The sequence below is a fragment of the Triplophysa rosa genome, linkage group LG12, assembly GCF_024868665.1.
Source record: "Triplophysa rosa linkage group LG12, Trosa_1v2, whole genome shotgun sequence".
Classification (NCBI taxonomy): domain Eukaryota; kingdom Metazoa; phylum Chordata; class Actinopteri; order Cypriniformes; family Nemacheilidae; genus Triplophysa; species Triplophysa rosa.
Genome location: NC_079901.1, coordinates 3,102,264 through 3,121,524, shown reverse-complemented (window position 1 = coordinate 3,121,524; position 19,261 = coordinate 3,102,264). Strand labels below are relative to the sequence as shown.

The 19,261-nt window shown below is 38.2% G+C and overlaps 1 protein-coding gene across 2 annotated transcripts in view; it reads left to right on the top strand.

Moving 5' to 3' along the window:
* The window catches only part of gse1b (Gse1 coiled-coil protein b), a 375,321-nt gene that overhangs the window by 101,451 nt on the left and 254,609 nt on the right, over window positions 1–19,261 (top strand). For both annotated transcript variants that reach the window (XM_057347520.1, XM_057347519.1), the window contains exon 2: window positions 5,378–5,549. In XM_057347520.1, the coding sequence (XP_057203503.1) occupies window positions 5,378–5,549 (172 nt within the window). The remainder of the gene's footprint in view (window positions 1–5,377; window positions 5,550–19,261) is intronic.

Here is a 19,261-nt window from a genome sequence, read left to right as displayed (position 1 = left end):
AGTAGAGATGTAGGCTACCTGGGTCAAATCACACAGGTCTGACTGTTTCCATGTGTGCTAATGTTATGTCCCCTAACTCTGGTGGCAGTAAATACACTACGGCTGAATCCGAAATTGCATACTTCTTTACAATATAGTAGGCAAAAAGCAGTAGGCGAATGAATAGTATGTCCGAATCGTCAGTATTCACAAAACGGTAGGCGAGAAATACCCTGGTGGTGGACTATTTCTTGCAAGATTTGGACGTACGTATACTAATGTTGTGTCCGAATATGCCTATTTACCTAGTATGTAGTAGAAGAAACAGTACTTGAACAGTGTACTAGTATGTCCGAATCGTCAGTATTCATAAAAGAGTAGCCGAGAAATTCCCGGATGGCTTACTGGTTACGCCCAGATTTAGAAGTACTCAGCGACGGATACTTGAGATGCTGTTTATCCCATGAGCCCACAGGACAGAATACCATGCACAGCAGTCTCAGCTGACTTTCATGTACAATTAAATATGTTGTTAATTATTGTAAAGCTAATGTAACATTAACATTGACCTTGCTTTGTTCTTAAATTGACCGTGTTTTATATTGTGCATAGTTTTAATTCATAGAATTTAATTACGAAGCATTAATATTGAGCTTTTTTTCAGCAGTTTATTTACGTTTGTGTTTTATATGTACTGTATATTTGCCCTTTACAATATTATATATTGCTTAAATGTTTTTTTTTAACTCACAGATATAACAAAATACAAGATAATTATTCACAGGATCATTTTAAACAGGTGGTTTTAATGGATACACTTTGGCACAATTCAGCTTTCTAATCACCTTTCATAAACAAATAATTACAAAACACAAATAATCCCTAAACCAATTAATTACTAAAATAAAATTACTTGTGTATCCAAACGAAAAATCAAGAGACGTGTAAAAATGGTGGTTTTATGGACAAGGAAAGAAAAGAACAGATGTGGAGAAAGTGAAAGTTAAACGAGAGCGTGGTCTGATAACATTTGGATAACGTCCGTGTTGAAACATACTTGGCACATAAAAACACCACAGAAGAGATTTACTCAGGTTGTTCTTAATACTACAACATAATGCATATTGGAGCAATGTATCTATGTGAGAGACATCAACCAATAGGCAGAATACAGACAAAATAATAATTTGCAGCAGTTTACAGTCAAGCATGTTTCTGTTACAAAAACAACATTCCATTGGCATAATCATTCTTCACAATGGGAAGTGTGGATGGGCCTGTTATTGCCAAAATTTAACTGAGAAAACGCATTGCAAAATCACAAAGCTGTTGTATTCCTTTTAATTGTTTACTTTTATCAAAAGCATATAGCCCCTACAGGGTAAAAATGAAAATACATGAAAATAAAAAGCTCTGAATGTGCTGTACTTGAAGAAATTTGAAAGCTTTGTTTCATGTGTTGTTTACTTGTACAAAACCCATGTTACATTGTTAATGCAACTTGTCTCTCATAACTTAAGTTGTTGCGCTTGTCATTACATCACATGGCAAATCTATGGCCCACACTCCAGTCCTGGCGGATATGCACCTCAAACGTAAGTTGATATCCACCCGCCATTGAAAAGGAACAGAAGAAGAATTACATCACATGATCACGTCAATATGGCGTACGACGGCCGATCGCATTCATACTACACCCATTCAGGCAAAAGAGTACGTACCCATTTGGCCCTCGTTAAGTAGGTACGTTCTGAAATTGAGTACCTACTCATTAAGTATGCCATTCAGCCTACATGTCTAGTTTTCTGTTACAGCTGAAACGTATGCCTGATCCATTACCGGCCCTATATAAGGATGCATTTGACTAGGGGCGCAGACAGCCAGGACAAGACCTCATGGGAAGAGTTGTTTGGTGTTCGGTTGTCCACGTACCGTCCCGTACTGACGTTCTTTCTTCCTGGCCTCGTATTATGCTTTGTTGTCTGTTTAAAAAATTTCCCTAATGTTAAACACGAGCCGATCTGTGTGCATCTCCCATTTGTGTTGTGGTCCATTGAGCACTGGGATCAAACATTTTTTTCTTGCTGGTGGGGATGTCTTTGTAAAGCTGTTTTTATCCAGTGTTTCCATATGGCTGGTGTGACATTTCAAATCTTGCATTCATTGAAGACCTAGTTGTTTGATGCGCTGGTAGAATTCCCTTTCTCTTCTTTGAGATACATTACAGTTGTTTCTCGTTCTAAAATGCCCATTCACAGCTAATAGGTAACATGATGGATAATAGGAACTGCTGCGACAGCAAGCAGTTGTACACTGCAGTCTCCAGGCTTATGGAATCTTTTAAATCAGTATTTCAGTAATTCAAAGAAAATGATTCGCTGTCTCTCCATCAGGGACGTCACTATGGAGGTTAGGATCAGGTTATTTTACAGCACACCATGAGTTTAATAAGATTTTTTATTGTTGCCTATAGCATCTGATAGAGTATTTGGATCCAGAAGTGGAGGTGCGTAATGTCATACTTAGTCGCGTATTGCCAGACCTTCAGATTAAAGGTCTGGGGCCATTTCCACTAACTGGACATATACACTGCGTTCCAAATTATTATGCAAATTGGATTTAAGTGTCGTAAACATTTAATTTTATATTGTTCAATTAAACTTATGGATGGTATTGTGTCTCAGTGCTCTTTGGATCACTGAAATCAATCTCAGACACCTGTGATAAGTAGTTTGCCAGGTGAGCCCAATTAAAGGAAAACTACTTAAGAAGGACGTTCCACATTATTAAGCAGGCCACAGGTTTCAAGCAATATGGGAAAGAAAAAGGATCTGTCTGCTGCCGAAAAGCGTCAAATAGTGCAATGTCTTGGACAAGGTATGAAAACATTAGATATTTCACGAAAACTTAAGCGAGATCATCGTACTGTGAAGAGATTTGTGGCTGATTCAGAGCACAGAAGGGTTCGTGCAGATAAAGGCAGAATGAGGAAGGTTTCTTCCAGACAAATTCATCGGATTAAGAGAGCAGCTGCAAAAATGCCATTGCAAAGCAGCAAACAGGTATTTGAAGCTGCTGGTGCCTCGGGAGTCCCGAAAACCTCAAGGTGTAGGATCCTCCAGATGCTTGCAGTTGTGCATAAACCTACTATTCGGCCACCCCTAACCAATGCTCACAAGCAGAAACGGTTGCAGTGGGCCCACACATACATGAAGACTAATTTTCAAACAGTCTTGTTTACTGATGAGTGCCGTGCAACCCTGGATGGTCCAGATGGATGGAGTAGTGGATGGTTGGTGGATGGCCACCATGTCCCAACAAGGCTGCGACGTCAGCAAGGAGGTGGCAGAGTCATGTTTTGGGCTGGAATCATGGGGAGACAGCTGGTGGGCCCCTTTAGGGTCCCTGAAGGTGTGAAAATGAACTCTGCAAGGTATGTAGAGTTTCTGACTGAGCACTTTCTTCCATGGTACAAAAAGAAGAACCATGCCTTCCGTAGCAAAATCATCTTCATGCATGACAATGCACCATCTCATGCTGCAAAGAATACCTCTGTGTCATTGGCTGCTATGGGCATAAAAGGAGAGAAACTCATGGTGTGGCCACCATCCTCCCCTGACCTCAACCCTATTGAGAACCTTTGGAGCATCCTCAAGCGAAAGATCTATGATGGTGGGAGGCAGTTAGCATCAAAACAGCAGCTCTGGGAGGCTATTCTGACATCCTGCAAAGAAATTCAATCAGAAACTATCCAAAAACTCACAAGTTCAATGGATACAAGAATTGTGAAGGTGATATCAAAGAAGGGGTCCTATGTTAACATGTAACTTGCCCTGTTAGGATGTTTTTGATTGAAATAGCTTTTGATTTCAGTAAATATGACCTCCTGATGCTGCAAATTCAACAAATGACCATTTTCAGTTTTTTACAACCTATGAAATGTTTTCAAACTCTGTTGTGCATAATAATTTGGAACAGTGCATTTTGAGTTTTTCATTTTTTAAATAAATACTGTTGTCAGTGGGAGGTTTGTTCAATAAAATTCCAAATGTACCCTAACTGTTGATTACTTGAAAATTATACTGACTGTCATTTGCATCGACAAATTAGGAAAACCAGAGAAAGATATCATTTGCATAATAATTTGGAACGCAGTGTAGCTGGTCATAAGCCTTGTCTGGACATAACATGCGCCTTAAATCCTGCGTAGACTTTCTACTTATTTCAACACAAAAGCTTAGTGAACATCTGAGACTAAATCTCACACCTAGCCAGAGGTAGGCGTAAGTGAAAATGCTCAATTTTGTTTCAGTGGAGAAAAACAATCTAATACAGGCTACATGATCAGCTGAATTTCAGACATGATAGAGCGGAGAAAGACCGCACCAATACTTTCAATAAAGTCTACATGTGGATACAAATAACATATTGAAAGGCAACGCAGAATTTTTAGAATTAATCAAAAATTGATCACCGCAGATACAACTGAAACAGATGGGAACGGCACACTGCTTCATTGACTGATATCTTCTGACATGTGTCATTTTTCCTAATTCGTTTTTGCATTAGCCACGTTACTACCCAAAATTACCCGAAACAATTTGTCCCCGAAACTGTTTTCCCAGGAACATTCCCCACCAGACGTGTTGCTGTCTGCATTTCGATCGCGGTCTAAAGTCCCGAGGAGACTAGGCAAATTAGTCAGGTGACTTAGGACTGTGTCCTACTGCTCCTCCCAGTCCAGGAGGGCACAGTGATGTAAAACAATAACATCACACAAAGCAACGGACAATCTTAAATGTACAATGTGACACTTAAATGTACAATGCTGCGTAGAGTCAACCAATCCAAATGCTGCGTGAACTCAACCAATCAGCATGTTCAGCGCCTAAATTCCATCCCTAAAAGTTCCTGAACTTTAAAAAAAGTACTGTCTTACTTTCTGAGGGGCAGAGTTTTGCACAGAACTTTATTTAGACCCTGGTTCCTGTGGTGGAAACACACCGAGTACCACCCTAAATTTCCTGCAGTGGAATTGTCTTGTTTACTAAAATTTGCATGTATACTTAAACATTTTTTTACTTAGATTTTTCTTTGCCAATAATTTTTCCCAACATGTTTCATAATTGGAGGCGGTAAATGTGAGAATGTAGCGAATGTCGTCTCAAATCATTGTCTACATTGCATGTGGGTAGCACCTTCACAACTTTTACCACACCCCTTAAGGCTGGGTACACTTTTTTACAAGTGAGGATCAGATTTAGAAAAGAAACTTATTTATATGAGTTTCTCATTATTTTACATGAACTCATCATGAAAAATAATTTATGAATGTAGACTAAAATCCTACACAGATGGACCTTACACTTTTGATATTAATTTATAATGGTCTTTGCAGGTTTTGACTGTGGAGTCGGCCAGTAGCAAGGATGTAGAAAGTGGGCAGTCACTGGTCACTGCAGGAGATGCCTCAGAGAAAGACCAAACAACATCATTGAAAACCAGACTCACCTCTGTCCCCTCACCTCACTGCCACCTGAAATTGGAAAAAAGAGAAAAATCAACATCCAGTAAGTATCCATAAGTGAACTCCTTAATGCTTTTTGGGGATTTTCCTTGTAGCCTACTATTGAACGTTATTGTCATTCTCTTCAAATGCACAAAGCATATTATAAGAGGTAGATTTGAGTTACATTAGTTACGTATTCATGGACACATCGGAATAAATTCGTTCAGATTGTGCAAACTGAATGTATTGTTTACATGAAAGGTGATCTGATTGATGTGTGTGTTTTTATGACAAGCTTCGAATCTGATTTAATTTGCTGACATGCGCACACTGCACAAGTGTTCACCTAAATACCCACTAAAACGGTGTTTTAAAGCAATGTTTTGTATATTTTATTAAGAAAACGGCACGAAAAAAACAGTATATAAAGGCAAAGTAATATCTCGTGTCAATAAGCACGAGCACATCCGATGCGGTTTTACCAGAGCATCTGCAGGCAAACTATAATTATGTTTAAAATAAAAATGTTTAATAACGGCTAATACCCAACTTTAGATGTGATAATATGCAGATTCATACCAGCATTAACGGTAAACAGTTATCATTATAATATTCACAAAACAGCTACTCAAACAATGTTATTTACATTTACGCATTTGGCAGACTTACATTGCATTATACTATACATTTGTTTCTAAGCATGTGCAATCCTGGGATCGTACCTATGACCTTGGCGTTGCTAATGACCATGCTCTAACCACTGAGCTACAGGATGCAGATGCCAAGCCACACCCAACCAAACAGGTTAGCCTAGCAACCATTTAGCAAAACCTATATCTCTGCATAGGAACTTCGTAGAGACACGGGGGTTGGTTTGTTTCACTCATAGGTTAGAGTATTATCAAGTGCAGATGCCAAGCCACGCCCATAGCAACCAAACATATTAGCCTAGCAACGGTTTAGCTATATGTATATCTCTGCATCAGAACATCGTAGAGACATGGGGATTGGTTAGATTCATTTGTGGCTGAATGTGTTATCACTCTAGTGCCCAGTTCCACGGTTTGCCACAAAGCATCACTCAAATTTTCTTCAGAAAATGTACCTATCTAGTTTTGAAGTAAAGTTCGATTGTCAGTTTTATTATTCTGCCCATAAATATTTCCTAAAACAACAATATTGCCTTCTAACCCAACCACCAAAATTACCCATCTCCCATATAGATGTACATTACTTTTAAGGACTTTTCCTTTAAACTTCCCTTTTAGAATGGCGACACCCGCCGAGTTACTAGAACCATAGGATAGCCAAAGATCATTTCCCCATTGATTTTTCCAAAAACAAAGATCAGACTCTAAGGCATGGGTTTCTTGCAAAAAAAATCTGCCTTGAACCTCTTAAGATATAAAAAAATTGCTTTTCTTTTCAACATATCACGAATACCCCTTACATTAAGTGAATATAAACATAACGACATCGCACAAAATGCAAAGAGAAAAAACAGATAACATCATAGAACGACATAACTAGAATCACAAACTTAGCTTGTGTCTAATAAACCAATGTGCACAAATAAGGTATATTTAAACGTGTGAGACACTACCAGTGTAATTTACCTTATAATACAATACGCTCAGAAAAATTAGCTTAATATATTAGGATAAAGAAATCAAAACATTTCCAGAAAGAAAAATACATCCTTTTAGTGAACAATGTATATATCACACATACAGAGGTGGACGAAGTACACAACTTCCTTACTTGAGTGAAAGTACAGATACTACTGGTCAAATATTACTCCACTACAAGTAAAAGTTGTAAAGACAGATTCTTACTTGAGTAAAAGTACAGAAGTACGTGCTTTTAAAAGTACTCAAGTATTAAAAGTAAATTTCCTTTATGTCAGTTGTGCATTGTTTTATTGTCGTATACCTTGTGCCTCTGAAGCACCCTACTGAATACACCGAGTAGCTCACAGAATCAGTGGTATTAAAGGAGTAGTTCACTTCAAAATTTGCCCCCATTGACTTTCCATAGTAGTTTTTATTCCTACTATGGAAAGTCAATGGGGGCAAATTTTGCAGTGAGCAACTCCTTTAAGAGCTTTATATGTTTAGCACATATATGTTTAGTTTAGATATAATCCTGTATGATCATTTAGCCTAATTATCCTCATTAGCCCCCTAGGCCTATATGTATTTATGAGCAGTGTTCTTTTATTTTGTATATTCCCTTTACCAGTTTTAGCAGCAATTTACCAGTAAGTAGTAAGGTTCTTGTAAATAGTAAAGTGTAGAAGCCATGTGTTTGTTGGATTTATTACCATTTGTATTACCATAATTTAACTACAAACATAAACTATAGCTAGTATAATGAAACTATGGTATGTTTAGTTGCTGTGGTTTTACTAAAGAATTCAAATGAGATTTTTTTAATTAAATTCCTCTTTGTAGTGTGTTTTGGGTTTTATTCCAATAGGATTTACCATCCCAGCAATAGAATCCATCACATACAAGTAGACAACAAGTATCCATAGTACAATTCCCATTATAACCATTAAATCCATTACATTTTATGTTGTATTTTGGGCAGGGTTCTATTGTTTTTATTTCAACAGGAATACTTCAACTATAGTTACTTCAGTAAAAACATCATTCATTTTCCAAATCGCTTTAAATGATATAGCAGCAGATCAGAAGTTAACACGCACGTGTAGCTCAAGGTGTATGTGATGCTTATTTACCGTTTAGCCGTTATGCCGATCATTTTCATGACAATGTTTCAACGATCTTTGACTGATCGTAACCCACAGATGATTACACCACACTTTAACATGTGCCTTTTTCCTCTTTTAATGTTCTATTTGCCTTTTCAGAGCGCTATCAACGATGTAGCAGCGCCTACGTTTACATTAGTTTAGCGGGGAAGATCCCAGAGTTGCCAGATTTGCGTTAAAAAAATCTGCCAAATGGCCATTCAAAGCTTGCCGGAAAACCGCGAGCTTAGAAAAACTGAAATACTTGGCAACAGTAAAAGGTCCTGGGAGATCGCAAGCCAGATAAATTGCACGCACAGGAAACCCCGCTGCATAGAAACCATTTTCTACTTTTGGACCTTTTTATAAATGTAGTGGAGTACAAAGTATGATATTTGTCTTTCAAATGTAGTCAAGTTAAAGTACAAGTACTCAGAAAAAATAATACTCAAGTAAAGTACAGATACTCAAAAAGTGTACTTAAGTACAGTACTCAGGCAAATTTACTTCGTTACTGTCCACCTCTGCACACATATAATAACTATCCTACATTCTGACCTCTTTCCCGTCGATGATTGCTTTGGCTCCAATATAAAATGCTCTTTTTCCTTCTTTACGTGCGCATCTATTTGGTGCCTCAGTTTATTACGAGTTTCTTTGTCTTTCGTCGTCAGGTCTTCCACAAATCGCAGCTTCCTGGATTTCAGATAGTTCGAACCTTTTGCATTTCTCCAAACAATATCCCTCGTTGAACGCGATACGAACCTGATGATAACTGGTCAGATCTTCTCCGTGTTCGACCTACCAATTCTGTGACTGACATCGATGTGTTGCTGACATGCCTCCGCAATTTCTGGAATGACTGAACGGCAGATTTCAACCACTCGAGCTTTAACATCCTCACCTTCTTGTTCTGCCAACCCTTACAGTCTCAAATTCCAGCGTCGCTGGTATCTTTCAGCCTCGTTTAATTTATCCTCAAGCTCCGTTAACCTTTTCTGATGGTCTTCACCTTGTGTTTTGATCTTAGTGATGTCTGCCTTTGTCTTTCAGCTTCTGGAAAAGAAATTCAGTGGCCTCCTTTAAGGAGTTGACACACTCTCGGTTTTGTTTTATTTCTTGATTGAGAACATCTGTATTCTGACTCATTTTGTCCGCCAATATCTTCACGATATTATCTTGTACTTCACTGAGCGCAAGCTCAGGACGACATCTTTTTGAATCCGGAGTGCAGGGTTCAGAATCAGGCAGCGGCGCGACCCCCTCATCATCAACTTTCCGCGAATATGAGCGCATGTATGCAAAATTCTTTGCAATAGCCGCTACAGATGTTGTTTTCTGCTTGCTCGTTGCAGGTCTCTTTTCCGCCATTGCGTAGATGATTGAGTCCGAAACAACTAAGTGAAGGCTCAAAAAGTTTTTCACGAGGTCTCACAACTTAACTATATGATTGCACGCAATTAAAAAAGTTTAATGTCGTTCATACGATGTTAAAAAAAGTCACTTTCTAAGCACAAAAAAACACGTGCGCCACCGTCGCCATCTTGAGCGCCCCCTCTGTTTTGAGGTGTTGAAAACACGTACGACTGCAGAGATGACAAAAGCGTTAAATCGGTTGCACATACACGTTTTCATCATAAACATATTCAGTATTTGTTGTCTTAGTCAATATCTTAACATAATCATTAAGAAACGCAACGTTTCCGTAACTTCAGGAATCGAGTTACAGTGGATCTGTAACAGCCCAAACTGCAGCATCCGGATGAATAAGTAACGAAGGTTAATTTTCATAAGGGCAGATCTCCACTTTGGCAATGTATATTTGTGCATAATTTCACCCCTTACAGTGCCTCCAGCACGAAAGTAGCACAGTACAGACAGGTGTTTTTTCACGTGGATGGATCGCGTTTGTGATTGTACAGTTACTGAAGAGTGGTCTCACAAAACGACCATTTCTGAACGATTGTGTGAAGATATTGTGACAAAAAAGACAATAATCAAAATACTGAATGTGTTCATGATGAATCGCGTATGAGAAAGTCAACTTATAGTGATTATGAGACATTCAACAGGCGAGCTCACCGCTTGATAAGGCAGAGAATTCTTATGGTGGTTTTTCTAGACATATTATTGACTTTTCTTATATTCAAAATATATTACTGAGTTTTTTTATATAAAAGAATACATTTAAAGGTAGTTATAGAGTTCATGTACTTCTCTGATCTTAACAAGGGCTATGGGCCTCATGTATGAGTTTGAACACTTGAACACCTGCGTACACACCAAATATCTTATCACACTAAGACAGGAACTGCACGTACACCACACACACTTTTGTAGAGAAGTTTAATTAAGAACGCTGGGTTGCTTATTATTACGCTAATCAATGAGCTCATTTTAAATAAAACCACACACTTTTGTAGAGAAGTTTAACTTATCGCATACAGCCAAGGACGCTGGGGTGCTCATTATCACGCTAAACCATTCATTTTTAATTAAACCAATGTTAAATCATGTATCGTCCGAAAGCCCCCGGAAAGGTGTCAAGATAAACAGCACATGATATACATATGTGTTGATTGAGAGGCGCTCGCTACGATTAAATCCTAATATGGTAGGCTGGAAATATAACTGTAGCGAGCGCAGGCTGAAATGTAACTGTAGCGAGTCATAAGGGGATGGACTAATAAAAATAAGTGATGTCATGTAAAACCTGGTTGGTAGAATATGATGTCAGGTAAAACATGATTGGTTTGAACTGTGATAACGACTTAAGAACAATGTATAAAAGATGGAGTCAGATATGTATTCGTTGGACATCATTGGACATCATCAGATGAACTCTGTGTGTCTCACTTTGCTTGCTCGAGCAAATAAAGTTTAAACTCTTGGCATCTGGAACCCTTGTCTCTGAGATTTCTTTCTGCGATGGAAGGCCGATTCGCCACAACATATTTGGTGACAACCCGACGTGATCCAGGTTAGAGGGCAGGAGGCTGACGATCATGATGGGTAAACCAGACAAGCTGACCACACAAAAAAGGGCCCTAAAAACAGTTGAACATATTTGCTTTATAGTATATGTTTTGTGCGGTCTGCTGAAGGTAAACCCTAAATGTCGTTGGTCCTCGTAACCCTCTTCTAAATTGAACAAAAATTAATGTTAAAAATTGCACTAGTTTGCTAAAAGTTTTTAGGGTTCCACTTCCAAAGGAAATAAGTGCATGCACTAATCTGTTTGATTACTAAGAAGGCCTTGAGTTGGATAGTGATGATACAGATGGTTTATTAATATTGATAGAAAAAGTCCTGTGCAGGTAAAAATTCCGGTGTAAGTGTTTGTAAACTTTGTTTTATGTTTGTGTCACAGTCTTGTATCATAATAATTGTTTTTGGAAAAAGAAAGAGAAGTGAGAGTGCAGAAAGGTATGAATGCATTACTCTGTGTTTTCTGTTGAGTTGGTTTTGAGGAGAAAAGTGAATTCAGATTTTAATATTTATGTAAGTGTGAATATATGTGAGGGGACCTGGTACAGGTGAAATTTCTGGTACAGGTGAAAATTCCTAGACAGGTGAAAATTCCTGGACAGGTGAAGGTCCTCTGTATAAAAATTCCTGACCGGGTGAAAATCCCTGTATCATGTTTGTCTAGTGTGAGTGTATGAGAGAGTGCATGAAACGCTTCCTACCAGTGGGGTAGAAGATACCAAGAGGGTATAAATCCCGTTTAGGTAAACGGGTCACACTGAAGGCGAGTGTGCTCACAATAGTGGATTGTGGAAGTGCCAAGAGGGCACGAAAGTCCTGTTTTGGAAAACAGGTCGCGTCATAGGGACGTATAGGTATACGAAGACACTAGGTAGCGTGGAAATCCTGTTAGGGAACAGGTCGCGTAATGTGTGTGTGTTGTAATGTATTCTAATTTTTGCTGTATATTGTGATGTTCTCATGGGTGGTCTGGGAGCAAGAGAGAGAGAGAAAAATCTCAGCCTGTGAGACTTTGTGTGTGTCACGGTCACAGTGAGGGAGAACCCAAATGCAGGCAGCCAGAGGTGAAGGGGTTAATAAAGATATATTTATTTAAACAAAACAAAAGTATAAACAAAACACCCACGATGGGGATATAAACAAAGGCACAAGACAATGGTACAAGTAACAGGACGTAGACTAACTGACACTAGACAAGAACTAAACTGAACTAAACACTTACTAAGACTGACGGATCTGGTAACAACAGGAACAGGTAATCACAGAGAACATCGGAGGAACACATGTAACACAGGTACAGGGTACAACGAACGAGCACAGGACAATGAACACGAGGGCATTATATAGGGGAACAAACAAAGGAAGATAACGAGGGGCAGGTGAGGAACATGAGACACGGCAGGAAGGCTATACAGGGAACGAGAGGGGCGGGGCCAATGACAAGACACAAGAAAGCACATGGTATGTCGAAAGATAAACAAACCATGACTTTCTCACACTAAACATAAGGGATCTGTCATGATCCTGCCACAAGACTAGAAAATCCAGAACAAGAAGGCAGGACCATGACAGTGTGTGTGTTGGAGGGGTTGTTGGGTGCTGTTCCAGAGTGTGCATGACGTCAGCCAAGAAGTGGTTGAGAGAGCGAGGGAGAGCCTGAAGGGCTCTATGTGTGTGCGAAGCCAAGAAGTGGTAGAGAGAGTGAGGGGCTCCATGTGTGTGTGTAAGTTTGTATGAGGGCTCAGAGAAATCCATGGATGTGTGAGTGTGTAGCCAGGAAGTGAATGAGAGCGAGAGAGAGGTGGAATTGTGTTTGCCTTTGTGTGTTTGTGTGCGCGAGTGAGTGAGAAGAGACAAGAAGCAGTTGATTTGAGAAAGTGAATCAAACTCAATATTTGCTGATCGTTATGACTTATTACAATAATACAAATTTTTCTTATTATTTTACATAGTTATATGGACGTCCTAGTATAAAAAATAAATGAATTTAGATAATAATGATTATGATAATAAATGCGAACTATATTATTATTATTACTTATATATTGCTAAAGACATATTGATATAAGATTATAATAAAAAATAGTTATTTGGAAATTATTAATGCACAATGCATCTTTTTCATATTAAGCCTATAATGAATTATGGGCTTCACTAGTGATAAGGATTGTATGAACTTTTAATTATAACAGCCTTTAAATTTGAGATATTTAAAGAGTACCTGAAATATGAAATGGGTTGGATTTGAACACAAATACTGGCAAAGGAAGATCATTTTTTATAAATAAGTTCTACAGCCCGCATCTAGTAATCCTTATGCTCCAAATAATAATTAAACATCTATAATGTACGTATCTGAGAGGTGCACCTTCTAAAAATCTCTCTTTAATGAACCATCATATGTAAACCAACAGAATTAAAAACATGACACTGTATTAAATGCTTACAGGCAGAGTAATGCCATTATGTTATTTAAGAGGCTCTTATGAAGGACATTTTTGGAATGGTTGCAAGATTGAACTAAGAATTTATATGAGACAATTAATTGTTGTGTATGAAGCTATATATTCACAGTAGCACAGACGAGGACCTCAAGAGAATAAGACCAATAGTTCCTGAGGCAGCTTTACCAACAATCGACTTCACAATTGTGGAGTGGACACCACCAGACTGACACATGATATGGGGAACTGCCCATGTATGAAAGACAGTTGACCACTGCAATTCATGATGAATGGTATACAGTAAATGGTCACATTTCACAGTGAGTCAATTTAATTATGTGATAAAGGGTTTGTTAAATATTGGGACGTCATGTTTCACGTCAAGAATTTTTTATCAAATTTATAATAGAAAATATTTTTCTGACCTGATTTATAGACTTTCATAGACCTAGGATTTTATTTTCAACAATACATTCAGTAATTAATCCGAAGTCCAATTTTTGGGGGGAGCCGTCAACTGAGCTCTCTGAGAATTTTTTACATTTTTGTTGATAAAGTGAGTGCTATTAGTTCTTCTTTTGCCTCACAGCTCCCAGACCTGTCTTTGAATTCGCTGTCCAGTCCGGCCCAAGTGTCCAACTGTTGATTAACTCATCTTTGGGCACTGGTGTGGTTCCAAACTGCTATAAGCATGCAGTTGTTCAGCCTTTGCTTGAGAAGCAAGGTTTGGATGAGAGCTGCGTTAATAACTTTCGGCCTGTACTAAGTGATCTTTTCTCTCAAAACTTTTAGAAAGTCATCCTGTCATGTAGTTTTGCACAATATACTGGGATTTGACATTGGTCGACTGCAGAGCCGCATTGTCACTAAAGTTTAGCGCTGTTTACTTGACTTATTTAAACAATAAATACGTTCTATTTAAATAGTTTTCTAAACTGTTCTTCATTGTTGTCACTCTCATTGTTACACTGTCTATTGCTGTCTACAGCGAGATCGGTTTTCTTAGAAATACACCAGAATATACAATTAGCCACTCAGTATTACTGTATGTTTAACGGCATCTACATTTTTTTTTTCTGGATAAAAACTACTTTTATATACATACATATTTATGCCTACAATTTTTAAAACTACTGTATGTATGACAGAGTTATTAATAGACCTCTATAACAGTGCAACCTTATTATAACTTTAACATAATCATGTTTTAAAAGCCTAATAATCTGTGACCCTGCCTCTCCACAACATGACAGGACTGCTTCTGTCACCTGACCTGACATAATAATGCATTCCATATGAGCACATTTATGGCTAAGATATATCTTACTATAATCATTACAAATTCCATAAACAAAAGCAATTAAGAAAATGTTTAAGTGGCTTACTTTGGTTTGTTTTACATTTATATCATGTTCATGATATACATTTTATATTGCCTCACACAGCAGTACTGATCATTAACGGTTAGACAAAACATTATTTTTAGATCATAATTTGGAAAAATGCATCTAAAGTAATATATATATAATAAATGCATATGAAACAGTTGGTTGCAACTATATTTAGCTATCCTCATAGATGTAAACAACTAACGTTTAAGTTAGAAGGCAAAGCCAATCATAAAGCAATGTGGTTTAGAGAGGCGGAACTCAACGAAGACAAAATCAATCCTATTGGCGACACATTGCAGAAAACGAAACTTAACCATTTGTATACCACAAACTGAGCTATTTTTTCAGAATGCGATTGTAAAAGATTTTTAATTTCAATTAAATTATTCCTGGATAAATAAATGTTGAATAAAATAAGTAATAAGTAAAAAACACAAGACATAGACGGACATCAGTGGTTATATATAAGTGTAGATTAATTGTTTGTTTGAAATTATTGGTAAGGACCTGTAGCAAGGTTCAATAAAATGCAAGGAAGGAAGCGGGAACCGGCGAACATTCAAACACTTTAATCAAAAATAAATAAACCATAAACTGTCATGGTTCTGCTTCTTTTAGTCTTGGATTTCCTGGTCCTGAGGCAGAGCCATGACAAAGTCTTTGGTTATGTGTGGAGAGAAACATATTATTGTCCTTTTGACAATAATATGCATTCTCTCCAGTGTCTCGTCATTGGCCCCGCCCCTCTCGTTTCCCGTATTGTTTCCCGGCCGTGTCTGATTACCCTCACCTGCCCTGTGTCGTTATCCCTCATTTGTCTTTCCTATTTAATGCCCTCATGTTTCATTGTCCTGTGTTCGGTCATTGTGTTTGCTACGTGGTTTCATGTCGTGCTTACCGTCTCCTCATGCTTGTGTTCCTGTTGTGGATTCCCCTGTCTCATCGTAGTAAGTGTTGAGTTTAGTTCATGTCTATTGTTTGTTAGTCTAGTATTTAGTTAGTCTTTGTCCCTGTTTATCACTTGTTATTGTTTTACCCCCACGTGGGTTCTTGTTTTGTGTTTTATCTTTTGTTAAATAAAGTCTTTTGTTAACCCCTTCATCCCCGCTGCCTGCAATTGGGTTCTTTCCCACCACGAGCTGTGACACAAACAGCAGTAAAAACAGGCCGGCAGCCCCTCACGGACGACTGCCGGCCACATGAACATAAACAAAACTTAAAATTTCCGAGCCCAGTCCTCTCTCGTCGGCAGTCCCGTCGCTCGTCCTCTTATGCTCCCGAGCTCCCCCGTGAGGCATGCGGGACCTGTGCGCGTACAGCTGATACTCATTATCAGTCACGCCACCGGCCCCGCCTTCCTGCCCCACGGCTCTCGTCCCGCCTTCCTCGCTACAGGACCATTTAGTGTTTCTGAATATTGGGGTATTCCCTACCCAAATGGGAATGATAACAATAGCCTATGCATTATGATTTATTTTGTGACAGGCCAACATGTGGCTTACCAGCTTTGATATCACTTTACAACTAGGTTCCATTTCTAAACATTAGTTAGCCAACAATGGGTAATACTCCTACAGCATTTATTAATCTCAATGGTTCATTTAAACGGATTTAATAAATATTTAAAAACCATTTAAATATTAACTGTCGTATTTGTTAACATTTATCAATGAACTAACACGAATAAACAACTAGATTAGTATAGGTCTTATCTAGTATTTATGTAGGCTATGTAGAAGAACCGTTTTTATCAATTACGGGTCATTTCCAAACTTAAATCGTTTTTAACTGTTCAAGTTCTGGAGAAGGTCATTCATGCTTTTGTACCTCACGTTTAGACAGATGTAATTCGCTGTACTCAGGTCTCCCCGAGTCGTGGCTTTCACGTACAAAATGCAGATGCAAGGCTGTGGACAGGGGCTAAGAAATATGACCAGGTCATCCCAATTTTAGCTTTGCTTAATTTAGTTTCTGGCCCAGCTTAAAGTTCAGTTCAAGATTCTGTTGTTTGAAAGAGTCTTATTTGAAAGATCTTCTTATCCCTTTGTCATCTTCCAGACTTTTAAGATCCACTGACGCTTGTTACATGTCCCGTGTTGTCGGTTAAAATCTAAGGGTGACAGAGCTGTCTGTCTCATTGCCCATCGTTTGCTGAACCAACTCCTTCTGGACATCCATCTTGCATCTTCCATTATTGTTTTTAAATCGAGGATGAAAACGTATCATTTCTCATTGGAATTTTAAAATTGTTTTATTTCATTTTATTGCTGTCTGTTTTGTCCGATTGTTAATTGGTATTTTATTTTACATTGAACAGCACTTTGGATAGCTCTATATGGAAATGTGTTATATAAATACAATTTACTTACTTACTCCTACTGGAAAAAACACTTAAACAGGTTTTAAAATATTTTATTAAGTTCATATAGCTGTTTATTTTGGTGATATTTATTAAGCACTGAAATATTCTTCCAGAGTGTGAAGATCTGGTTTATCTGGATTCAGTTGTTCAACCATGAAATATGCCTAATAAGATTAAGGCTGGAAATGAAATTAAGTCTGGTTTTGAATTTATATTTGTTTGTAATTCAAAATAATAATATAATAATTATTTACCTGTATTACAATCATCAGAGATTTTTTAATGAATGCAATTCATTCAATTGGAAACCCCCTTGGAGTAAAATAACTTGGAAAATCAGACAAAAACTGGTTATTTGCAGAAAACAAAGTGTCTGTGTAATGCTTGATCACTGACGCACTTACAAAACAAAAGGGATTTTGATACTTGACAAATCTTATCTAATTTATATATGTCAATACAACACAATTAAAATAGGTTTTTTCTTTTTTATGTTCAGACATTTTTTGAACTTTATCCCTGACATTTAACACTAAGAATAGATATAAAAGGTGTGTCATTTTCTTTTGATACATTTTCTTTTGCTCTGTTTTTGAATAGTAAGGGAGGCAGCGTATAATTGTATGCTCTCACATGGGGACTAGTATAGATAGCTTCATAGAATTGGTAAGGCAGACAGCTAGATGTTTTGTTTTGTTTTGTTTAATGTTTTTGCATCTAAAATATATACAATGTATTTTTTATTTATTATTTTACTGATATAATCAAAACTGTTATGTGACTGCACCTGGTGCTCAGATTCCGAGAAGCTGCCAACCAACTGAGCTGCTGAACCTGATCTACATAGCAGCAGATCTACAAGTGGTGGCGACAACGGTACAGGGCCAGTGGCTGTTAAATCTGAAGACAGCGTCACCCAGACGGCTTCCATCTGGGCCAGCTGGAGTGTGGGTCGCTGGGCGTGCACAAGGCGACGTGACATGAAAGATCCAAGTATCTTGACAAGCCTTCACGACCACATCGAAAGCCCATCTTGACAACAGAAAATAACTCAGAGAGAACCAGACTCACCTTCCATCTACAAGTTGGTCGATGTTACTGGATATTTGACATTATCGCATACGGACATCAATTCGTACTTCTGGACCTATTACACAACTTTCTAACACAACAATTGAACTTTATTAAATGTGGAAGAGAATGTGTCTGAGATGCCTGAGAAAAGTGCCAGTAAAATATCCTTCTCAACTTAAAACGGACCAATGGTTCGAAGACCTGACTCACCAGTATCTTGTCTACACTGAAGCGGAGGCGATGCACAGCACATTGTTCTATGCTACATGTTCTGGACGAAAGAGGCACTGGAATCATACAAGACAACTACTGGTTGTGTGGTTACAGAGTGTACTTATCTCTACCAAGAGATTGGACAGGAGTTGATTCCTTGGTACAACTGCATGGAGGAGCAATCGTCATACCACATGAAGTGATGTCACGAAAGCAGAGGACACAGAGAGGACTATTAGACTTCCTAACTGACAGTCCCAAAGAATCATCTTATATGGACACTGGCGGAGAAAGTGTCAGCTGCTTTTAGTCCATTGTTGGGCGTCAGCTCTTTGATGAATGAAATTGAGATCACCAGATTTGAGCTTACGTCATTTATGAACACAACAAACATTGTAATGGAAGGCATCAAGGAGGAGCTACGTGGACTACGATTGACAGTTTTGTAAAATCGCCTGGTCTTGGACCAGTTGACAGCTGCAAAAGGAGGAGTTTGTGCGGTAATTGGAGAAACCTGCTGCACTTATATTCCAGAGAACGACGCGG